This window comes from Trichoderma breve, chromosome 1 (genome assembly GCF_028502605.1).
Source record: "Trichoderma breve strain T069 chromosome 1, whole genome shotgun sequence".
Taxonomy (NCBI): Eukaryota; Fungi; Ascomycota; class Sordariomycetes; order Hypocreales; family Hypocreaceae; genus Trichoderma; species Trichoderma breve.
In genome coordinates this window covers 5002738-5026448 of record NC_079232.1, presented here as the reverse complement: position 1 = coordinate 5026448, position 23711 = coordinate 5002738, and the positions used below count along the sequence as shown (strand labels likewise).

Genomic DNA, 23711 nt, shown 5'->3' with positions numbered 1-23711 from the left:
GAAAAAAATCAAGTGAACGAGTCATACCCCTGTTCTACAAACTACCGATGCCGATCGATGGTACTTGAGACCTGTTGATATTTGGAGGGGGCTGTGTCATTCAAATTTTCAGGGATTAGCATGTGGAAAAGCATGCATGTATCACGACCGAGGATTTAGATGTTCGATTTCAAGTTTCCGGCAGTGGAAACCATACCGGAGTCAAGGTCCCTGAGGTACCAAAGGACGGCGCGTTGGGCAATGAGGGCGGGATTTGAAATTTCTCAACTTGATATCAACTGGCCCGCCCCAGGATAGGCAAAAGGATGGGAGTTCCTCTGGACAAACAGCACATGGCGAGAGATTTATTTGCGGCATTGCTTTTGAGAAGAGTGTGTTACTAGGTGCTACAGCGAAGAGCGGTTGGGAATATCTTTCATATGGACATATGTACGCTTAAACGCAATCTGGTGTCCTTTTCATATACGTATAATATATTTCTTTTTCCTTTTTCTTTTATGGATGTGTATATATATGTGTGCATTATTGCTGATAAGGCGCATTCTTTTGTGCGCGCTGTCCCCGTAATCGTGCGATTTTCATGATTCGACGCTATACAAGTGCACTTCCCTCTCCCCCCATGACAACATTCATTATAAAGTTCACCGTACAAATCAAGACGGCTGGCTATCCAGGCCTAAACATTAAACCCCATCCTTGATCCAAAAGAAGAGAAACAGTGGAAGAGGTCTACTTTTCATCACCTTGTGCCCCTTCTTTTTCCACGTCCGCTGCAGGCGCTGTCTCTGCTGCAGTGGGCTGTTGATCTTGTGCTGCTGTTTCCTCTCCTGAGGGTTCAGCGGCGTGCTCAGCTGTGGATGATTTCTCAGTTGCATCTGAGGATTCCTTCGCATCGGGCGCGTCACCGTCTGCTGCTGCGGCTGTCGTCTCTTCCTCCTGCTCAGTGGTATTATGTGCATCAGAAGTGTCAATAACGCTAGTAACGTCATCATCTGTAATCTCCACAATGCTTTCCGATACCCCTGTTTGTTGGCTAACATCTGACAAGTCAGATACGGTGCCTGCTTCGTCCTGCCCGGGGTCAGAGACCGGTAGAAAGAGGGGAGGCGGTGGACCGGAGATTACTGATTGCTCGACGATGACGGGGACTTCGGTGACTTCAGGTTCCTCTTCCAAGACGTCGGGGGCTGCCAAGTGCATGTTTCTCAGTCTGCGAGAAACTCCATCGGCATCTTCTTCCTCCGCCTCCATGACGGTTGTTACAGAGCTCCCGGTGGATGGGCTGCTCCTGATGTGCCTGCGAGTGTTTGTGCGGTTGACTGACCCGTGCGAACCATCGTCCTCGAGCTCGCCTCCGCTGGGTTGGGAAGCCTGGGGCTTTAGGATCTGAGGCGGAGGAGCTCTGTTGGCCATGACATCGAACTCTGGTGGCGCCTCGAGGCCTTCCGCCTCGGGGGGCAGTTTGTAATTCTCAGCTGGTAGCAGGTCATACAGGTCGCACACGGTCTTGAAGAAGACATAGAGCCCGGTCTGCCCTTCGACGGCCCAGAAGACGCTGCGATGTTGGAACCAGGCGTGCGCAAAGATGCGGTGCAGCCGACGGAAGACGTTGACCAAGCTCTTGACGCCAACATTCTTGCTATGAATATCGTTGACCACGACGAAGCGGCTGGGGAAGATCTTTTGGTCCGAGACCACGTTGGCGGCCCAGTCGAGGGTATGGCAGCAGTAGTCAATGGCACAGCAGCTCTTAGGTTGCTCGTGCACGGCGCATAGAAACTGCCATTCCGACGCGCGCATCTCGGGACATGTGCTGGCGCTGCATGGTGGCGTGTCGAAGAGGAAGCCAACGATGAGAGAGTTGCACTGCGAGATGAGGAAGCGGCAAAGCTCGTAGAGCCAGAGAGTGCGATCGATGCCCGGGGGAGGCTGAGCGAGCTGAAGGGCTGAGGCGCGAGTTAGTGGCTGCGTGCCGGAGGCGGTGCTGTGATAGTGTAAAGCAGCGAGGTGCTCTTGAAGTTGGAATGGTGAATCTAGCTGGTCGGATGCCAAGAATTCGTCTTCATGTTAGCACTTGGAGTTCTATTCTGAAGCTCTTGCGAAGGGTGAAGGGGGGTTCAGCCATACCTCGCTCAGTGGCACCAATGGAGGGCCAGCCGCCATATCTGCAGCCTTTGTCCCGGGGTGTATCCGCCGAGAGGAGCTGGCATCCAGATGCGACTGTTCCATCTCGGTGGTCGCCAGAGTCGCCGCTGGACCTCCCGAGGGGGAGTTTGGCCCTATCTGGATTTCTGCTGGCGGCGGGGGGCTGGGCAGACGAGGGGAGCTCGGCGCCAGAGACATGGTTTGGAAGTGCAGCGCGGCTCTTTGGTCTCGGGAAAAGGGCAGAAGGAGAGAAAAAGACAGAATAGAGGGACGGAGAGATCTGAGATGTTCCAGTCGCGATGATGTTGACAGCCTGGCTAGCTATCCAGCCAATTGGATGTGGCTAGAGCTGGATGGCATATGTCTTAGATGCATAAGCACCCTCTTGAGCTTTGTAGACGCATATCCTTTGGACTTGTCTCAATCAGGTATAGAGAAGCCTAGCGGGGCGCGGCTTCTGCGGGCAATCAAGCGTGAATCCAGGAGGGCGTGCCATCATCGTGCATACTGGGATTTAGTGCCTTATGTAACCGAGCCTATTCTGCTGCATTCATCAATCTTGACCTTGACTATATCCAAGCGCTTCTTATTCATATTTCGTTTTAGACATTCATCCAGTACTTTGTAGCTTAATTATTTGGTATTGATTGGTTTTAGTACGCCTAGATCGTTGTTACCTTTGCTTTGGCTGTACAAGATGAATTTCGACGACGATGCCCCTCCAGATCTGATCGAGGTTGGTGGTGAGATCCAAGACTCAGACGAGGGGCCAAGTATAAAAGTGCCTATTACCATTGTTACAGGTGAGATTACAGAAGAAGGAGAAGAAATTAGAACACTACTAACGGGATGAAACAGGATACCTCGGTGCCGGAAAGACGACATTATTGAATTACATACTTACGGCTCAGCATGGGAAAAAAATTGCCGTCATTATGAATGGTGAGTGATGTTATTTGGTTCCGATCGCCTTTGTGTATAGGTATCTGTACTAATCTTGTCTAAAACCAAAAGAATTTGGTGATTGTATGAAACCACTCAATATACCCTAATGTTCCGGCGAGATTTTTAACAGTCGGCCGTTTAATAGCTGTGGACATTGAGAAATCTCTCACAGTCAGTCAAGGCGACAACAGGGTAGAAGAATGGCTTGAAGTTGGAAATGGCTGCCTATGCTGTTCTGTCAAGTAATGCAACTCCATTATGAGATTTTTCATTATCTTTTCTCATGTCTGAGATGCTAACGTCAACTAGAGATACTGGCGTTAATGCGATCGAGAGCTTAATGGAAAAGAAGGGAGCTTTTGACTACATTTTGCTTGAAACAACTGGGTTAGCAGATCCCGGCAACATTGCACCTCTCTTCTGGGTCGACGATGGTCTTGGCAGCACAATCTATCTCGATGGAGTGGTGACTCTGGTGGACGCAAAGAATATTCTACACAGCCTTGACGACCCCAAGGGCAAGATCGAGGATCATAACGAGCATGACCACCACGGGCCTTTGATGACGACCGCCCACGTGCAAATTTCACACGCCGATGTTATTGTTCTCAACAAAGCCGACTTGGTAAGCGAGGAGGATCTGAAGATAGTCAGGGAACGCATTGAGTCTATCAACGGGGCCGCCAGGATACACGTGACTGAAAAGAGCGTCGTTCCTCAGCTTGAGGGATTCCTTCTGGACCTTCATGCATACGATCAGTTCAACGTGGCCGAGGCTAAGAGCAAAGGCCATAGCCATCTGGATCCCGTGAGTACCGACATCAAAAAATGAATGGGAGGATGGAGCGCTTGGCGTCAAGTAAGTATAGACATGCAGCTAACCAATACTACAGACGATATCAACTGTTTCCATTCCCGTCCCACGTCTTCACCCTGAGCAGCTGGAGGATGTCGACCGATGGCTACGAGCGGTTCTCTGGGATCACAAGCTGCTGGGGACAGAAAGCGCCGTGGAATTTGAAATTCACCGATCAAAGGGCCGCCTCGCTTTTATCAACGGTGATGTGAAGCTATTGCAAGGGGTAAGGGAGATATTTGAGCTCATTGATGCCCCCAACGGCGCGGAAATTTCTTCGACGGAAGGCAAAATCATCCTGATTGGTAGAGGGGTGAAAGGCGTAGACTTTGAATCGGATTTTAGAAAAGTGTTGAATTAATACGGGGGGGCGACTCAAGATGACCTATAATAGAGCTTGGCTTTGGTTGAGCACAAAGAAAGCCCACATACTGCCTTGGCGTACTCAATTCTCTATGTACTAGTAATCTGCGTATTTCCAACGCTTTACGTCGAGTCCTTTGTCCTTTGTTCCTGTAGATTCTTATAACTGTGCTATATTTCATTATCGAATTCCATCACCTTCTTCAAGGGAAGGGAAATTGTCATCGGCCAGCCTCGTACTCGGTTTGGCCAAGTTTGATTGGCTGCCCAGGCAGATTTCGGCGCGGACCCACTTGAATCCGGCCAGCATGCTCCGCGCCAGAGCCCAGCCTTCTTGGACGACGCCAGATAAAAAAGATTCAAGGCGACGATAGACAGTCGGGACGACCAGCAACGAGCGAATTGAGCCTCGGTACGCAATACAGACATATTCGCGACACCATACCCGAACCCTCGAACCAGTGCCTTTGCGCGGCCTCGTCCAATCATGAATCGACCAGGTATGATCAAGTTCCGGATGGCCCCTTCGACGACTTCAGCCACTTCTTAAGAGCTCGTGCCGACATTCGCTGCGACATCCGATCGAGTTGGGATGGGGGCATTGACAGAGCATGGATCTGATGCTCCAGAAGAGGGGGAACGATGCTTCGTACAGCTCTTCCCGTCCGACTGTGGGAGAGACGGATATTGGCTCGGTACTCATTGTCAATGCCCCACCTACAAACGGCCAAGTTGGATGCGACGGCTGGCTCTCATCTGAGCATGGCCTCTGATTAGGGAGGTCATGTTCGGATGGGAGTCTTGAGGGGCGAGCTCGAATCCTTTATACATCACCACGACGGATGGGTCTTTTGGAACTAGAAGCTAATGACTTCTTGTTCTCGATAGGAGCGGTGCCGCAGTCCCTACGGGGGATGCCAAGCGCCTTTGGAAACCAGCAGCAACCACAGCAAGGCCGGTCGGTGTCAACTCGGTTACCAAATGGTAAATTAGGTACTTTACTTGTGTAATATGTTGGGCTTGGTTTTGGGGCTGGCGGGTGTTTTGCTTTACTATTCTCGTTTCTGTTGGTGATCAGGTGGCCAAGTGCTGACAGCTGGCTCGATGCCGTTGATATAGCAAACAATGCTTCAGGCTGGGCATTCAACGCAGCTGTGCCCATGGGAGGCGCGGCATTCCAAAACCAAGCTCGCCAGCTGGGCGGCAACGTCAGCTTTGCGCAGAGCTTGAGCGGGTCACAACCTGCAACGCCGCTCGACCTGTCGTACGTTCTTTCCATTCACCTCACTTCTGTTGATTCTTTGTCCATTTCTCTCCCCCCCTTTCACTCTTTCCTCGCCACACATCCTCCCTACGACCTACCCAACTGTCATGTGCCATCATGATCCGCTATACGCAGAAGAAACACAAGCTGGTCAACAAGGCTGGGGAATCGTCAAGCATGGGGCCCGTTTCGCACTCCATGCCTGGTCTGGCATACTCCGACGTTGTCAAAGGCTCATCAAGCTCAAGCTTGGCTCCAGCAAATCCATCGTCGCAACATCTACCCTTTGGGCACACTGAACAGGATGTTCGCAATCGTTCTCTTTTGTCACAGGCACTAACCATTATTGACAGGGAATTCCCGTCTCTATCGAACAACTCCCAGCTTCCCAGCACGACTCAAGGATCTATGTGGTCTACGGCGGGCTCTAGAACCATCAGCGGGCCAATCCAGCGGAATCAACCTGCGCCGGGGCCTTCCCAACAGGGTGGACAGGATGATCTCTTTGGACCTCCGTCCTCGCGGATGCAGTCAAATCAGGGTCCTTTTCGATTCGGAGCCCAGCCAACGCAAGTCCAGCCGAACAGCGTCGATGACTTCCCTCCGTTAAATCGGTCATCCAATGGCGAGATAGGCTCAGAGCGTAGTGCCAACTTGATGTCAGCTCTGGGTTTTAATCCGCAGAACCCTGGTCCTTCAGGGCCGATGCCAAACAACGGGGGGAACGGCTTGCTGAACGCTCTCACAGCGACAAACCGAGCAAACGAAGTGCGATCACCACCTGCTATCGGCACACCAAACGGTAATATTGCCTCTTCTCTCCTTAATCATACAGGTCAAAGCCAATTTAACACGTTGCAGGCCCTGGTAGACAGCAGCAGCAACAACCGCAACAGCAGCAGCATGATGGCAAGCAGAAATCGACCGTGTTTCGAGAAGACGATTCGGGCAAAGCATCAGAAGTGGCCTCGCCATCTGCTGAAGGACGAGGATCTCTTGGTGTCATTGGAAGCGAAGGTCCGAATGGAAGACCAACCGAGCGCAAAGATAGCCAGGCTGCGGAGGTTGTAGACCCTTTGGCAGGCATGTCTGCGGTTGATAAATGGGGCATCAAGGGGCTTAGGACGCTGATGAACAACTATCCCGACTACCATGCTATGATCATAGGAATGGATCCCAACACCATCGGTCTCGATTTAAGTTCCCCAGAGTAAGTAATGAGCAAAAGATGACTTTTTATCTTGTGACTGGTCATGAGCAAGAGAGGCGTTTACTAATTATACCGATCCTAGGCTGATCTCAACCCAAATGTACTCATTACTGGACGATACTCCTCCGAAGCCTACGGTGAACACGAGCAAATTCAGATTGCCTGACTGCTACAGCGTGACGAATGTGCAGCCGATAGACACCAAGATACAAAGTTTCAACGAAGAAACGTTGTTTTGGATCTTTTATAGCTGTCCTTTGGATGCCAAGCAGCAGATGGCCGCAGTAGAACTGTGAGTTGAACGGCAAATTCGCAATTACCCTTCTTATATTAGACACACAACTAACGTGTTGCAAGCCACTCTCGGAACTGGCGATGGCATAAAAAACTGCAAGTCTGGCTAACAAAGGACGAGCACATGACTCCTCAGATCTTGAGTCCGAATCACGAGCGAGGATACTATATCGTCTGGGATACGGTCACCTGGCGTAAAGATCGCGTAAGTAGACAAGTGGTGTTCCGTATTCTCTATCATCAACGTCCTTGGAAAACTGACCCTCTACATAGCGAGAGTTCACTTTGCACTATGGAGATTTGGATACGTCTCTGGGACAGCCACCGCCGGTTCTGTCATAAGAATCTGATAGGAGTGAATTGGGGGGGATGCTTCCTTTAGCCCGGAGAAGGATTGCTTGCTGATTAGGGACATGGAGGCTTGGTCGAGCTGCTTCATCGTTTTGGCGTTTCAGCCACAAGGACAAGGATCGAGGAATTATTATTGCTTTTAAAGGAATGGGTTCGGTATCATGACGGTCCTGGAATGCAGAGTCGGTTTTCAACGGCATGCCGATACTCTTAGCTTGCGATGGTTAACATGGGTTGCATTTATGAATCAAACGAGATATGGCCGGCCAGAACGAGAATGCTGCCGGCCAATGTGTTTAACCTGGCTTATGAGCTTCCGCATCTTTTGTGAATATTTCATGTGCTGCCTTTCATGGCTCGGTTGAGTTGATGTTCTTCTGCTGTAGTTTCCTTTTTCCTTTCTATTTTCTCTTTCCTTTTCCATTTCTTTTGCTTTGTCCTTTTCTTTTGTTCTATTGCTTTAGTCGCGTGAGGTGGTTCCCGTTTGCATCTCTAATATCCTGCTTACTCAGCATTTCGAGATAATTAGGCTCCTCCAAAATTAGCCGAGGTTCCACCATGACTTCGCGGCGTATTACCTCATTCGAGTCCAGAGTACAGGTAACCTGCTATGCGTGTCTACCTTAAACTCCGACACATGAAGACCTCTAGTGCCTACCCGAACATGGGCTAAGGATCGGCTGGCCCAGGAGCAAAGGATACTGTTCATCTGGCGACGGACGCATTGTTGGTTCTTGTCCTCTCTCAGCATTCATTCTGGCGGCATTCTTGAAGCTTCTTCGACATTGCTGGCTCTGGCCCAAGCTTCACGCCTCACCGACGGCTCCTCGTTCCGCCTGAATCCCACCATCTCCCATTCTCTCGAGATTTCCCAGTTGAGTGGCACCGCCGTCGCGGCCTCAAACAGACATCATGTCGGACGAACAAATCTCGCTGCCATTCTTTGCCATTGTCTTGCTCGTCTCGGGCCTAATAGTGCGGTACCTTTTCTTCTCGGGGCCGCGCCCCGAACGGCCGCCGGCGAGGACAGCAGAGCAGATATTCAGATCTAGAGAGGTGGCAGTACAGAGGATACAGCAGATGTTTCCGCAGGTCGAGCGCCGGAGCATTCTGTGGGACCTTCAACGAAACGGAGGCAACATTCAGAGCACCACGGAGCGGATTCTGTCCGGCCGATTGGAAACGGTATGAGTTGTGCCCCCTTTGTTTCACAGATGCATGTGTCTCTATGGCTTTTAAACTGGCGACAAAGCTAATACGAGTATCATTGGCGATAGCCTCCTGTTACGTTTCAACCACCTCCGCCTCGAAACCAAACTCCCCCCAGTGGAAGCCCGGGCCCTGCGGCCAAGCAGCCCGAGAAGCCATCTCAGCCTGACCTGATTACACGCTACAACCTGAAGAGCAAGATTACCGACGATACTGCTACGGAAGAGAAGAAGGAGGTCGAGGAGGATAAGAAGGGCAAAGGCTGGAGCTCCAACCGTGACGAACGACAGAGTGCTTTGCAGCGGCGAAGGGATGAGATGATTCTGGCGGCGAGACGGAAAATGGAAGCCAAAATTGCGGCGGAGAAGGCTGCTGAGGGCTCTTCTTGAAGGGGCTGTGACGGAGGAAAGGCGCGCAGAAACAGCATAGTGATTTTGGTTGGGGGTAATATTTTTATTTTTCTACGGATGCATGGTTATGGTGAGGCTTTGCAAGCACTGGCGTTTTTAAATTCTGTAGATGGATGTAGTGTAGGATATTCGATTGCTTCAAGATGCCTGGTGGAATCCGATGTGAGATTGGTTACAATGTGTTAAACACACAAACTATTGTGCAGCTACGCGCGCATGGTGGAATGCCACCAAGTAAGTAAATCTCTCGAAAACCTTTAATTATCATCAGATGGGTTTTTTACACCTACATTGATACTGCTAGGTAGTATATACAGGTAGGTACTAGGTATGCAATTGATACCTTAAATGTCGTGAAAGTTGTGTTTGCACCAGCTTTGCTACCCACGAGAGCACTTCTAGAAGACAAGACACCGACAGTCCGATGGAGCAAACAGACTAAATACACAACAAGCAATGAAAAACTAATATTTATGGAGCCTAATATCAGGTATGGTGAGATATCAGTACAGACGAAAGCGCTTTTTAGCGAAAGCCAAAGCCGGTTGAATATAGGTGAAGTAAGGTAAGCCACGGTCTGGAAATAATCGCCGGGAGGCCTCGACAATCGACTGATGATGAATCTGGCACATGTGAATGAGCCCCGCGTTTGGCTTCACGTGGGAACAAGGGTCAGCCGCTTGACGTCAAAAGGGCCTATTAGCATTTTCTAGGTTCCTAATACCATTTGATCGGTAAAAAGTAATACGCAGAATTCGGTATAAGGTAGCCCTTGGATTGATGTACCTCCCAAGGCACTAGACGCAAGGTATACATGCTGCTCGTGACAATCAGAGGCAAATGCCATGCTGAGCTTTGGCGGGGCATGAGATCAGACCCTGGAACGAGGCTCGGGGCGCCGCTCAGCCACAGCGCTCTTGTCCTGGTGCTATAATCCTACAGCTGGCTGCGTCACCGCGGGGACCAGGCCAGGCACATGTATTAAACAAAGCCGAAAAAAACCACAGCTTGCGTCAGAGCTCTTCGCTTCAGCCTCTCGTTCTCTGCCTTGTTTACGGCGGTTTGTTTTACTTTGCCTTGACTAGCATTTTATCCTTGTCTCTCCCCAAGTCCACGCGCATCGCGACGAGAAACTCTAAAGTTGCGAGCAAGCGCGTTTTCATTACTAGCTTAGTGCCCAAGATATCGCATCCATCGCACATTTGGAGCACTTTCTTTTCGTACTTTATTTGTTGTTTCAAAAGCGCCCTTTGGCCCTAGGATCGCGAATCTCTCCCTCTTTCGTGCAGCAAGACTTTCGCTGAGGGAATCGCAAGCACTGGCGTCATTTAAGGTGGGTAAGCTGTACTCTACTCTCCCTTGATCTACACAGTTCTTCAGCATCTTGTGTGGAGGCAAGATTCTGGCGATCAAGGACTGGCGAAGACTGCGCTCTCGTTCTTTTGCTTCTTCACCCTCAGCGACCTGCCTGTTGTTTTCTTTCCTTTTCTCCTGTGATGAGCTTGCAATTTGGTGGGCGACCATTTCTCTTTGTTGAGAGGCGCATCAGCATCAGCATCAGGCTGACAGCTGGCACTGAGCTGGCAGCCCTACGGCCCTTGTCAAGATAAATAGTCAGGCTCTCTCTCCCTCTCTTCTTTCGTTCTTTCTTACACTCTGTCCCCTACTGCCTCGTAGAATTGCAGCAGCCTCGTTCGTTTGCTCGATTGTGCCCTCATGCACTTTAATTCCTCTCGCTAACAGCTGGGCGCCTAGCATCCACTCTCAGGGAAATTTCCATTCGCAGCGTCCAACGAATCTTCAAGCGACTACTCCGTACATATCTGCAAGACTATACACCCCTCCCCTGACCTCATACCTCTATCAAATCCAAAACTATATCCGCTATCGTCCTCATCACACCGCACCTTGGATTCGATTGAACTTCTACCCAAGGTATCATTGGCGAATCCCCGCGAGAGAGCAGCTTTGTTTGGCGAGTTTCGAGAGCGCTTTGATATGGTTATTGCGGTACTTGGCCTTACCATAGGAATACACCCCGCTTGAGAGCCGGGAGCCGGAAAGACACTGCAACTACGGTGTTGCGATGGCACCCCAGCGAGACTATTATGCCGACTTGGGGCTGACTCCAACGGCAGACGTGGCGGAAATCAAGAAGCAGTTCCGGAAGCTAGGTGTGTAACGAAACCAATCGACTTCACACAACTTCTCCATCAGTACAGTTTCTAATTACTGAGACCAGCTTTGAAATACCATCCTGATCGCAATCCTGGCCGAGAACAAGAAGTAAACTCACAGTTTCAGATCATCCAAGCTGCCCACGAAGTCCTCAGCGATGCCGACGCCAAGGCCAAGTACGATGCTGCCTTTATGCGGTCTGCCAGTCGATATCCTGCGGCTTCTGGAGTGAGAGGAAATCCATGGCAGAATGTTAGCCAGCAGTTTCCTGTGCCACCGCGGCGGAATCCACCACGAACAACTCCTTCGGGGGCACAGAGATGGAACGAGAGGTTCTCTGCCGGTGTGCCACCAACCGCTAAACATCCACCAGCGGCAACGGCTGCTCGGGCTTTCGAAAGCATGCGGAAAGGCGGTGCCAAAAGCGGACAGCAAGATCGCCGTGCTCCTCCTCCACCGCCCCCTCCCCGAACCGAATCTGCAAAAAAGAGGGCAGAAGCATCTTTCGGCGCCAAGAGAACCGGCTACCATCCTCGATCAAACACTCCCGGCGATGAGCCCCCAGTCACCAACAACAACTACTCCTCTCGTGTCAACACTGAACGGTCAGAGCCTGCGCCAGAGCCCGCACCAGACCCTATGCCAGAGTCGGAGCCCGTACCAGATATTTTCGCCCAGTTCAGAGAAAAGAACCGTAGTGAAGAGAGCTTCCATGACCCTCGACAGAGCTCTCCATACACCAAGAGTGGAGGCGAGAAGATTGATCCTTTTGACAGCGTTCCATTGAATCGGGAAAAAAGCACCAACGGGCCACCTGAGCCAGCAGGTTCAACACCCAAGCGTCGCAGCTCCAGTATGCCCCGGAAAGAAACCAGAGATGGAGCCCAGAGAAGGCGAGATGAGACGGGAATGGATGGAAGACCTCGTGTCGTCCCTGTTGCTCCAAGTTCCCGGCCTGCTGCATCGTTCAAAGCTCGAGCAGAGGCCGCTACTGCTGCGGCTGCTACCGCACCAAATGGCAATATATTCACGGCAAACCAGACAGGCGAAGCTTCTGCAACTGACGATGCAACCCAGTCATCTTTCCATCACACGCGTGAGTAATCCGTTTGGCCGCCATCAGGACTAAAACAATGGCTGACATTACTACTTCAGCTTTCAACAAACCTCAGACCCCGGTTAACGACCCTTCAATGTATGCAACGCCCCAAAAAGACAAGTCATCCAGCCGCAAGAAGGATTATGCTACTATCCCCAAATTGAGTACACCACCAAAAAATAAGAATGCTGCCGAAGTTGGCACAGAGAATACACCAAGTGTCCCGAGTGGAGCACATAGTACACTTCACAGCCTCTCTCCTTTCGAGCAGAAACAGTACCGCATCTTGGAATGTCTGATTACGAATCGGGATGCTCCTGTTTCGGCTTTGAAAACCAAACCACATCAGACCACCCCTCACAACCATAAGCCCCTTGATGAAGAGAAAATGAGCGCTAACGAGGAATCACCAACTAGCTTCACATTCAACCTAGACGATGACGCATTCGCCCCTGGCTCTCCGGGAACATCTCGGTTTAGAAAGAGTAACAGCGCTGATGGAATCAACACGACTTTCGTCAAAGATGAGTCTTCTGCTACTTGGCAATTTAGTGCTGGGAGTGCAAATTACGGTCCTATTCCTCAGAGCCGGTCCCAATCAACCAGTAAGTCTGGTCGTCGCTCGCCTATCAAACGTCGACCTGTTCCCAGCGCAAACGTGCCCGATATTGGAGCCCAAGTTCCTCCAAATGCAACAGGTTTCGACGCAGAAAGTTGGAGTACCAAGTTTGGGCCTCAGACTTTTGTTCTTCGGCCTACCACTCCCAACTCATCAACTTCACCCACGCGGAAGGGTCAGCAAAAGGGTCGGGAAACCACGAAGAAAAATAGAACTACAAAGCCCTTGACTGGCAATGCCGCCATTGTGGATGATAGCAGCGAAGATGACCTCTATAAATGGACCGGCCGCAAGACTGACCCCAAGCCTGCAATGGTTGACAGTCCCCAGGCGATGGATATTGACCCGCCATCGAATGCCTCCCCTTCGCGCTCTCGTATTCCTACTCCGCCTCCTCTTGTCCCGACTGCTCCTACGGTGGCATCAACTGCCGCTTCGGCTGCGGCTCCCTCTGTGAATCCTCCTGCACCTCAGTCACGGTCCCAGTCTCAACCTCCATCTCAGCCGCATCCCGTGGTTGCCAGGAACATTCCTGTTGAACCATCGCGACCGGAATGGCGACCCGGAAATGTCACAGGCCTAGGCCAAATGTATGAGCAGCCTGAAGAAAGGAAGGAAATCCCGGTTACCTTTAAGGGGTCTGAAGATAGCGAAGAATTTCGAGCGACATTTGAGGACCTGAAGAATGTGGCACCATTTGCCCAGCCTAAGGCCGGACTTAAGTCGTTTACGGAACTGAAGGATAATTTGCCTTTTGAGAGCCAGGCATCAGCCGAACTTCACATCGATGTTCCTCACGCTCATCCGCTAGTGTTCCCCGAGGCCCCGATCGCACCCAAGCTTCCGCCTACGGTTGCAGTTGAAGGTATCAAGCCCAACGTTGCGTCGTGGACCAAATACCTCGAGGAGTTTGAAAGCTACCTACGCCGCTGGGATCTCTTTAACTCACAGGTGGTTGACCATTTTGCAACGCGAAAATCCAACATTTCACAGGCAAGAGGATCAAAAGGCTATTCATTTCTAGGTGCCCGAGGGGATTCTGATATCCTAGAGTATCACAACTGGCTGGAGCAGGATAACGGAGTCCGCCAAAGGTGGCAGGCAGCTTGTGAAGAGCACGAACTGCGATTTAGAGAATTCATGGCGTTCAGAGAGAAGATGAAGTAACGACATGAATGATACGACGAGCTTGATTTTTTCTTGTTTCCTACTTTGCGAGGGCGTTTGGGCGGTAGATCTCAACGAGCAACACGCGGCGGCCAGAACGTTCATGTTCATGATATGATATTTGCTTGATTCGGTTTTTCCCGGTAGCGATTTCGATACCCATGTCATTGGCTGAAGCATATATGTGGGTTGCTCAGCACAGGAGGGTTTTTTTTTTCCTTCGTCCCCTTTTGCTTTAAGTACTTCTCTCTTTTTTTTTTCTTTTTCATGGGTGAAGGACATGTGAGATTATCGCTGGATACGGTACTAGATGGTTAGAGGATCTCTTTGGTTTCTGGGCAGCTACGGACTTGAGCTACTTGGGATGTCTGCCGGGTATACGTGTATAGTAGAAAGGTTTGCGTTTGCAGATGGGCCAGTCTAATAAAACGGACGTCATTCTATGTTGCGATAGTGGGCCATTGTGTTTGCTTCATGAGAATCCATGACAAAGGCTATTATGGTCATGTCTTTTTAAAAATGTTTCACTTCACTTTATCCCGTTTGTGTTTTATGGCCAGGTCGAGTCTGGACCTTGCCTAAGCTGTGACCGAGGAGTGAATTGGTTCTGAGCTGCTTATTTACTAAGCGACATGTTAATTCACTTCACCTTCCAGTCAGATATATCTTGGCAGATCAGATTCTCCTAGGACAGCTTATATATGACCTTTACGAATGTAAGATATCTCATCCGCTTCATCTTCACACATCATCGCAGCTATAAATCTAAGCTGAATATACACACGATCTTACCTCTAAGTCCAAGTCCTAAGCCCACGAACAGCCCCTTGGCGAACATGGATTGCGGTCAGCAGGAGAAAGGTTCATCAGCATGGACGGAGGACGCCAAGGTATGGATTGCCTTTAAACTCAGCGGTCATTTCATCTCGCATCATGCGACGCACATTTGAGAATAACTAACGAGGCTGTCATATTTACAGTTCCAGTTCTTGCTTCGAATCGTTGCGCAGCTCAAGGGCGATGGCCGTGGAATCAAATGGGAGAAGATTGTTATTCCCGGCCGAACTCCCAAGAGCCTCAAGAACATGTGGACGAAGATCAATAAACAAATCAATGATTTTGAGGCTCGGGAGAACAGTGGCGAGGGTCCCCTTGTTGTCCCTGCTACGCCGCGGAAGAGGGGCCCTCGTGAGTGATGACTCTTTCTATGGACTCTTATGACGATAACTGGGATTAGATGCTAATGGTTTTGAGGGTATCTAGCTCGCAAGAAGGACTCGGCCAAGACGGCAGGCCAGGGCGACGAAGGTCTTGACGACGACATTTCTGACTTCAAGCAGAAAATCTTGAAGAAACGTACTGTTGAAGGTATGGACATGACTGTAGGCGAAGAAGACCAGGAAAAAAAATTTGCTGACATGATACGATGCTTTATCTAGACCGTGAGGGCGAGCATATCGGAGAGGGCGAGCATTTTGGACGAGCCAAGAAGCGACCCAAGATCAAAGCTGAGGCGACGGCTGGCCCTGTTCGCGTGAAGAGAGAAGATAAATATGGTGTTTGAGGAATGCCTCTTCATATCCTCAGATCACGGGCGATCAAGATGGATCATGGCTGTGCACGACCCGAGAAGAGGGGCCGATTTGCTGTTGACGTTGGCATGCTACGGATCCCATGTGGGCTTATTACTTGTTAGGACTGGAACAAAGCTGCGGATGGATGAGATACGACGGATGAGCTCGGCGGAGCATTAGTACTTGCTAGCTATCACACACAACGCTTGAGACGTTGTCTTTGTCAGAAACATCAGAGTTGGGGTATCATCATCACACGGTCACTTAGTGAATGCAACGCTGCTAGTGCTATGTACTGTACATGCATGGTGGTAGTCGTGTGTCGTGAGTTATATGCATGTAAGTGAAGATCTCCCACCCTTTTCCGCAGATCAGCAGGTCGGACTGGTGATTAAGCTGCCGATTGCGTGCATACGAGCTTTTGAGGCACTGGGCCGTGTTCCAAGAATAATATCCCGGCTGGGTCTTCTTAGGCGATATGCAGGCTGGTGTTGTGACCCGTCTCCAAGGGCGGACAGGGCGGAGACAGGCTTGCAGTTGGGGGTTATTTTTTAAGGTGTGTGTGAGGGCGTTTTCTGGGATGTGACGACATGTGGGAATCCGATGCAGCAATCCCCAGGGGTTTGGAGGCTTTTCAAGGTGAGGCGTGGTTCATGTACAAGTACGGACGAGTACTCTGTATCACCGGTGATGAAAGGGAGCCAAAAGGGAGAGGAATAGTCCAGTAGGGAGCAAACAATGCATGACGACGATAGTATACACATAGCGGCGGTATTGCTGGGGGGCGCTTGTTTGGTTGGGATGGAGATGCCGGAGGGAGGTAAAGAAGAGGGTGTGAAGCAACTGGAGCTTTGGACTGATTAATGAAATCTGCTTATTCTGGTTGGTTGCTCGATGTAATACAAGCATAGAATTTGTGAAGGGGGTGTTGAGGGATGTTGGTGTTGAGCTGGGTGGATGGTAGGCCTACCCTGGAACTGGAACTGGATTTGCAGCTTTCTTGCTTTTTGTTTCGCCCCTTCTGTCAGACGGTGCTGAACGAGTGTACGAACATGTATGTACCTTGCTAAACTGCAATCACGTCTAGTCCAACCTGGAGTGCAGATACAAGGCCATACCAGCCAAAGACACGACAAGGGGCAGCTGTGGAATGACTGCGTAATAAATGGATCGCAAACACCAGTCTAGCGGCTTCTTCCAGGCGGCTATTCACACGATAGGCCAGCGAGTGGCCCTGGAGTCTCTTTGCGGTTACCGTCAGTGGTTTTAGTGCTGGTACCTCTCTGCGCTGATGCGGTACCTGAGGTACAAGTACGTACCCGCTACAGCCTGCCTGCTGATCCACCTTTTTTTTTCTCCACGACTCCAAAAGGCTGCATACAAGGAAAGAACCGTTTTGCCCAAGGACCGGCATCACATGGGCTGCTGCTTTGCTGCCAATTGTTCCATCCACCACCATCTTTTACTCTGCCGCTTTGCCTCTCCTTCATCCGCGTTCGACATCACGCGCTCCAGTGCCTCTGCCCGCGTCTTTGATGCGCTGCTACCCTACGCGACACGCCGCGAGCCCGTCAATCGCTGCCACCCCGCGGTCCAGCGCTGATAGTCAATGCGCGATACGGCACTTGCTGCTTCGACGAGTATAAGACGACACCGGTGCCGATCCGAGCGCTTTGTTTCAGCCTGGATACTATTCGGCTTCCTGTTGCCACTGTACTGCTGAAAACGCGGCTTCTCTGAACAACGGAGTAGTTCAAGGGCGAGGAGCAAGAGGCTGAAAAAACGACATATATACCTGTATACCTACCCATCAAGGGACGAGACCAACCCCCTTCTCTCCGCACCCCCAAGCTGCACGGCAAGCCCCGTATTAGCCTCAGGGGTAGAAACAAAACAAGCTGAACAAAGGACTGTCAACATCAATAAAAATGAACGGCACAACGACATCGGCGGGGGGCAAGAGAAAAGCACCCGAGTCGGCTCAGGCGAGCCCTCCCGCTAAGAGGCCACTCAACGGTAGCAACAGACACGACTTGGAAATGGAAACGGCGGTTCCCGACATCACAGTTGACGAGATGAGCTATGAGGAAGGCTCTGATGCAGCTAGCGACTTGCACCCGCACGCCTACCTCGGTACTCCCGGCAGCTTCGGCGAGTGGCAGGACACGATCCAAAAGGTCGTTCGCAACGTGGTCGCCATTCGATTCTGCCAGACGTGCTCTTTTGATACGGATCCTGCATTGACGAGCGAGGCCACCGGCTTTGTCGTCGATTCGGAGAGAGGGTATGTGCTATGTCGTGCTGCTGCTGCTGTTTTTTCCATCTGCCCCCTCTCCCACCAGCTAGATGGGCAATGAATCTATTCTAATCGGAAAATTGGGTTGGTACATTATGCTGACATGTTGCTTGCTCTTGCTATATAGTTACATCTTGACGAATCGCCACGTTGTCGGATCTGGTCCGTTTTGGGGACACTGCGTGTTTGACAACCACGAGGAGGTCGACTGTTACCCCGTATATCGCGACCCTGTTCACGATTTCGGTATTCTGCGATACGACCCCAAGGCGATCAAGTATATGCATGTGGATGGACTCACTTTGAGTCCTGACCTGGCAAAAGGTACGTCGGGCTAGTGTGTCTTGTGTGAATAACAGCATATGAGGAAAGAAGAAAGAATAGAACGAAGGAAATTGCTGACCTACGATGGAATGTAGTTGGTACAGAGATTCGCGTTGTCGGAAACGATGCTGGCGAAAAGCTGAGTATTCTTTCGGGTGTTATCAGTCGTCTGGATCGAAATGCGCCCGAGTATGGCGATGGATACAGCGACTTCAACACGTGCTACTACCAGGCCAATGCTGCTGCTAGTGGTGGAAGTTCTGGAAGTCCCGTCGTGAACAAGGATGGCTGCGCCGTTGCGCTCCAGGCTGGTGGTCGATCTGATGGCGCCTCGACCGACTATTTCCTACCCCTGGACCGGCCACTACGCGCACTTCAATGCGTCCAGCAGGGCAAGCCCATTACGCGCGGCGACATTCAGTGCCAGTTTTTGCTCAAGCCCTTCGATGAGTGCCGCAGGTTGGGACTTAGTCCAGAGTGGGAGTCGGCGATGCGACAGGCTTTCCCGGAAGAGACCAACATGTTGGTTGCCGAAATCGTCTTGCCTTCTGGACCATCCGACGGCAAGATCGAGGAGGGCGATGTCCTCATCAAAGTAAACGGCGAGCTGATTACGCAATTCATCCGCCTCGACGATATCTTGGATTCGAGCGTGGGTGACACCATCAAGGTTCACTTGCAGCGCGGAGGGGAGGACATTGAGGTCGACATCGTGGTTGGCGATCTTCACAAGATTACACCCGATCGTTTTGTGACTGTTGCAGGGGCGAGCTTCCACGACATCTCGTACCAGCAGGCCAGGCTCTATGGCGTTGCTGTCAAGGGAGTCTATATCTGCGAGGCTGCGGGGTCTTTCCGTTTTGACAATACGGATAACGGATTCATCGTGCAGTCTGTGGACCAGAAGAAGGTGCCCGATCTGGATACGTTCATCGAAGTTATGAAGCAGATTCCTGACAAGGCGCGAGTGGTTGTGACTTACAAACACTTGCGCGACCTGCACACACTCATCACAACCGTCATTTACGTCGACAGACACTGGTCGGCCAAGATGAAGCTGGCTGTTCGCAACGATGTCACTGGCTTGTGGGACTTTTCTGACCTCGGTGACCCTCTGCCACCCGTGGCCCCTGTTCGGCGATCTGCTTCATTCATCGAGCTGGACCACATGCCGCACCCCGGCATCGCGGCCCTGATCCGCAGCTTTGTCCACATCAACTGCACTTTGCCCGTCAAGCTCGACGGCTTCCCAAAGAATCGACGCTGGGGCATGGGCCTTGTAATTGATGCTGATAAGGGACTTGTCCTCATTTCCCGAGCTGTGGTGCCGTATGATTTGTGCGACATCACCGTCACCATTGCCGACTCCGTCATCGTCGAGGGCAAGGTCGTTTTCCTGCACCCGCTGCAAAACTACACCATCATCAAGTATGATCCCGCCTTGGTGGATGTGCCCGTCATGAGCGCCCGCCTCAGCGACCAGCACCTCACCCAGGGCGCCAAGACGTACTTCTTGGGCTACAACAGGATAGGCAGAGTCGTGCATGGGTCCACCAACGTGACGGAAATCACAGCGGTTGCCATCCCCGCCAACTCAGGAGCGCCGCGGTACCGCGCCGTCAACGTGGATGCCATTACTATTGACAGCAACCTCGGGGCGTCGTGTGGCAGTGGCGTGCTCGTTGCGGAAGACGGGACGGTGCAGGCTCTTTGGCTCCAGTACCTGGGAGAGCGTTCCCCGAGCACTCAGAGAGACGAGGAGTATCATCTGGGACTGGGTACGCCCACTCTGCTACCAGTCGTCTCGGCCATCCAGCAGGGAGAGACACCGAAGTTGCAGATGCTATCGGTGGAGTTCCGATCTATCCACATGTCGCAGGCGCGCGTGATGGGAGTCTCGGACGAGTGGATCAACAAGGTTACACAGGCGAACCGGTCTCACCACCAGCTGTTCATGGTTAGCAAGAGGGCATTTGAGCGGGTGAACCAGCCGGTATCCCTCCTGGAAGGCGACGTGGTGCTGACGCTCAATGGTAAAATCTGTACCACCATCTCCGACTTTGACGTGATGTATACGAACGAGCTCCTAGACGCCGTCGTTGTGCGAAACTGTGAAGAGCTACACCTCCAGCTGCCGACAGTTACCGCCGATGACATGGAGACGCACCATGCGGTGTCGTTTTGCGGAGCCATTTTCCATCGTCCGCACCTGGCCGTCCGCCAGCAGATCAGCAAGCTTCACAGCGAGGTGTATGTGTCGAGCCGAATCCGCGGCTCCCCAGCATACCAGTACGGAGTTGCTCCGACCAACTTCATCACTCACGTTAATGGCGAGTCGACGCCGGATCTGGATACATTCATTGCGGCGACGCGGAAAATCCCCGACAACACATGTGAGTCACTTTTATCCCCCCCCCCTTTTTCTTTTTCTTCTTCTGCTCTTTTTTTTTTTACTTTTGGTGTCTTGTTCAAGGCAGATCTAAAGCTGACTCAATTTGTACTATAGATTTCCGCCTCAAAGCCGTCACATTTGACTCGGTGCCTTGGGTGATTACAATGAAGAAGAACGATCATTACTTCCCTACCATGGAATGGATCAAGGACAGCAACGAGCCCTGCGGCTGGCGTCGTGTGACATACGAGGGCAACCAAGTCTTTGAAGGAGAGGCGACCGATGGAATCCCAACGGTTGCCGGCAATGCCGAGATGGAATAATTTCACAAGCTACAGTCCATGGGCAATGAGTGACCTGATGAGAGGGTCATCGGGATAATGGTATGCATGATGATGGAATTGTAAAAAACAACATACACACACAAACATGGATGGGTAAATGGGTCAATATGGGCGTTCAACGGCTATGAAGGATTTCACATGGGAGTTTTCTTGAGCTGTTTTCTTCTTCTTCTCTTTTTCTTCTTCTCTCACCCCCTTCTTATTACAATCACGGCATTTGTGGCATCTTATAAAGGAGGATCGGGGATAGGCTTGGTGGAATGATTTCTCTCGACGCTCGGCAGTCGGCAGAAGAGCAGCAGTCTGCGGAAACTCGCTGCATAGTTTACTACAGTACAACTTACTGGATCATTGGTAGAGACGTGGGAGTGTACAGCACGTTGTATGTACGGAGAGAGAGAGGCTGTTTAGTACCCGTAGAATAGGTAGTACAACGTCGAGTATAGTAGTTTTTGTTTGTCTACTGCTAATCAACTACGGCATACCTTGGTACCCATCTTTCCAGCTCCCTACATTACTTAGTCAGTCCATGCACATGAGAGACATGCATTGCATCATCCAACCGGTATCATCTCAGACCACCAGATGCAGCACGAGATGCAGCTTGCCGGCTAGTCCTATCACGGTCCACCACGTAGGGACTGCGCCTATCGGGTGCTACCAATGGCATTGGGGATGAATGCAGGTTCGTGAGAAAAGGGAAGTGTTGGTGGTAGCATGCGGGTACCAACGTAATTCATAAATTAGTAGTACTAGGCACTGAGACATAAGACACTGCCCCATTGTCTTTGGTACTTGGCATGCCGTGTACCAGGTTTTCCATTCATTGTTGATTCCGTGTTTGTCTCGTAGCTGAACTGAACTGAACCAAATTGAGCTGGCCAACGACAATGGAATTTGATGGCTTCAGATCCGAGGTGATGGATTCGAGGGCCCCGCAGTAACGGGGCGGGCAGCAGTTGAAGGCACTAGCTAGAGGTAGCTTTCAAGGCTTATTAGCGGGTACTAATGCTGTGGGCTAAGGATCAATCGATTAGGTACCTTGAATTGGCAGCGGGCCACCAGTGACGTTTTGTCTCAACATCCTCCAGAAGCTCCGGTTTCGTGTCTGCCTACCTCATACCTCTAGGCACTCCACGAAATTAATCCTGCTGCCTCACTTTGCCCAATTGTTGATATAAAATCGCCGATTCTACACTCTCTCGCTATTCTCATCCTCCTCAGTTTTCCTCATCGGACGACTCCTTCTTTGATTCCCGTAGACTATAACCAGAACCCAAGAATCCCCCGCGATGCCCCCCGCAGCTACCTGGCTGGTAAGTCTTGATTCCATTCCACCTCATCTCACGAAACCCCGCCAGCTCCAGTGACGCAACCCGCAAGAGCTGAGCTGATGTTGCAATGGCCGTGGTTACAGACCAAGCTCAAGGTCCAGCTGAAGCTCGCCATTGCGCGCCTGCGCATGGTGCAGCAGCGGGATGAGCAGCTGGGCAAGACGCAGCGCCGGGCCATGGCGCAACTGCTCGAGGCGGGCAAGGTCGACTCGGCAACGATCCGCGTCGAAAACATCATCCGATCCGACATCACGAGTGAGCTTCACGAGCTTCTGGAGCTTTACTGCGAGCTGCTGCTTGCGCGGGCCGGGCTGATGGAAGGGCCCGTGTGCGATCCCGGGCTGGAAGAGGCCATCAAGAGCATTCTCTATGCGGCGCCCAAGACGGAGATCAAGGAGCTCGTGACGGTGCGGACGCTGTTGGCAGAGAAGTACGGCAAGGAGTTTGTCCTCGCCGCCATGGATAACGCAGACGGCAAGGTCAATGAAAAAGTGGTGAAGAAGTTGAGCGTGGAGGCGCCCCGACAGGAGCTGGTGACAGGCTATCTAGAGGAGATTGCAAAGGCGTACGGAGTTGATTGGCCTAAAAGAGAGAGAGAGATGACGCCGCCACCCCCAGATTTGTTGGACGACGATGAAGACGTGGACGGCGGAGATCCGTCGGGAGGACAGGCGCAGAAGAACGAGCTGAACACGCCTCTGACGGCGGAGCAGAGGAAGCTTTCGCTTGGCGAGGAGCAGATGGACAAGGCCACACCGCCAAGTGCAAAGCTGGGAGAGCCCAAGAGCCCGCTGATGGTGACGCCGCCGCGAATGACGACGGACAATGTGCACCCCAAGGTGATGATGGGGTCTGTGGAGCTCAAGAGCAAGAAGGAGGATGTTGCGGCACCGAGGAAGAAGAAGGAGCCGGAAGGGTCAATACCAGACATTGGAGACCTGGAGAGGAGATTTGCGGCGCTGAAGAAGAGGTGATGCTTTTGGGTGGTGTGCTTGTGATGTGACTTGAGCCGGGAGTTTTGAAGGGAAACGAGAAGCCGAGCGAAAGCATTTCGAGGGCACATGCGTGTGCGCGCGTGTTCATGTTTGTATGCCTCTAATACCATACCATACCATACCATACCATACCATACCATGCCATACCAGCTTTATGTTAGTAGGTACCGACTGAAGTTACTTGTACAACTGCTTCCGAGTTGCAATTTTGTACTCGCATGCAGTGTCGACGTCGTGTTTCCGTTGCCTCTTCTCAATTGGTGGCCGGCCATTTTATACAATGCTTGTCCTTGTCCACGACTTGCTTGCTATGCCTCGACGGAATATGTACATGTACCAGCA

General features: G+C 51.4%; 8 protein-coding genes across 8 annotated transcripts; 7 read left to right on the top strand and 1 right to left on the bottom strand.

Annotated features, from left to right (window-relative positions):
* Positions 1–729: 729 nt before the first annotated feature.
* On the bottom strand, positions 730–2343 carry T069G_01501 (mob1/phocein family domain-containing protein; the record flags this gene model as incomplete). Its single annotated transcript, XM_056168711.1, has 4 exons — positions 730–851; positions 906–1071; positions 1126–2037; positions 2128–2343. The coding sequence occupies 4 exons, from the start codon at positions 2341–2343 to the stop codon at positions 730–732; spliced, it is 1416 nt and encodes a 471-aa protein (XP_056034027.1).
* Positions 2344–2842: 499 nt separating this feature from the next.
* Positions 2843–4307, top strand: T069G_01500 (cobW/HypB/UreG, nucleotide-binding domain-containing protein; the record flags this gene model as incomplete). Its single annotated transcript, XM_056168710.1, has 5 exons — positions 2843–2948; positions 3004–3087; positions 3236–3332; positions 3400–3898; positions 3984–4307. 5 exons carry the CDS (start codon positions 2843–2845, stop codon positions 4305–4307), a joined length of 1110 nt encoding a protein of 369 aa, XP_056034026.1.
* A 489-nt stretch (positions 4308–4796) lies between these two features.
* On the top strand, positions 4797–7419 carry T069G_01499 (NOT2 / NOT3 / NOT5 family domain-containing protein; the record flags this gene model as incomplete). The annotated part of the gene is made up of 9 exons (XM_056168709.1): positions 4797–4809; positions 5198–5302; positions 5429–5573; positions 5927–6216; positions 6274–6375; positions 6435–6783; positions 6866–7075; positions 7141–7282; positions 7351–7419. The coding sequence occupies 9 exons, from the start codon at positions 4797–4799 to the stop codon at positions 7417–7419; spliced, it is 1425 nt and encodes a 474-aa protein (XP_056034025.1).
* Positions 7420–8340: 921 nt separating this feature from the next.
* On the top strand, positions 8341–9026 carry T069G_01498 (CUE domain-containing protein; the record flags this gene model as incomplete). Its single annotated transcript, XM_056168708.1, has 2 exons — positions 8341–8613; positions 8706–9026. 2 exons carry the CDS (start codon positions 8341–8343, stop codon positions 9024–9026), a joined length of 594 nt encoding a protein of 197 aa, XP_056034024.1.
* A 2107-nt stretch (positions 9027–11133) lies between these two features.
* On the top strand, positions 11134–14110 carry T069G_01497 (dnaJ domain-containing protein; the record flags this gene model as incomplete). Its single annotated transcript, XM_056168707.1, has 4 exons — positions 11134–11221; positions 11290–12321; positions 12381–12929; positions 13023–14110. The coding sequence occupies 4 exons, from the start codon at positions 11134–11136 to the stop codon at positions 14108–14110; spliced, it is 2757 nt and encodes a 918-aa protein (XP_056034023.1).
* An 836-nt stretch (positions 14111–14946) lies between these two features.
* On the top strand, positions 14947–15674 carry T069G_01496 (uncharacterized protein; the record flags this gene model as incomplete). Its single annotated transcript, XM_056168706.1, has 4 exons — positions 14947–15000; positions 15091–15298; positions 15374–15478; positions 15550–15674. 4 exons carry the CDS (start codon positions 14947–14949, stop codon positions 15672–15674), a joined length of 492 nt encoding a protein of 163 aa, XP_056034022.1.
* Positions 15675–17612: 1938 nt separating this feature from the next.
* On the top strand, positions 17613–21019 carry T069G_01495 (PDZ-like domain-containing protein; the record flags this gene model as incomplete). Its single annotated transcript, XM_056168705.1, has 5 exons — positions 17613–17968; positions 18108–18304; positions 18400–19267; positions 19340–20697; positions 20811–21019. 5 exons carry the CDS (start codon positions 17613–17615, stop codon positions 21017–21019), a joined length of 2988 nt encoding a protein of 995 aa, XP_056034021.1.
* Positions 21020–22332: 1313 nt separating this feature from the next.
* On the top strand, positions 22333–23348 carry T069G_01494 (regulator of vps4 activity in the MVB pathway domain-containing protein; the record flags this gene model as incomplete). The annotated part of the gene is made up of 2 exons (XM_056168704.1): positions 22333–22356; positions 22458–23348. The coding sequence occupies 2 exons, from the start codon at positions 22333–22335 to the stop codon at positions 23346–23348; spliced, it is 915 nt and encodes a 304-aa protein (XP_056034020.1).
* Positions 23349–23711: the final 363 nt, after the last annotated feature.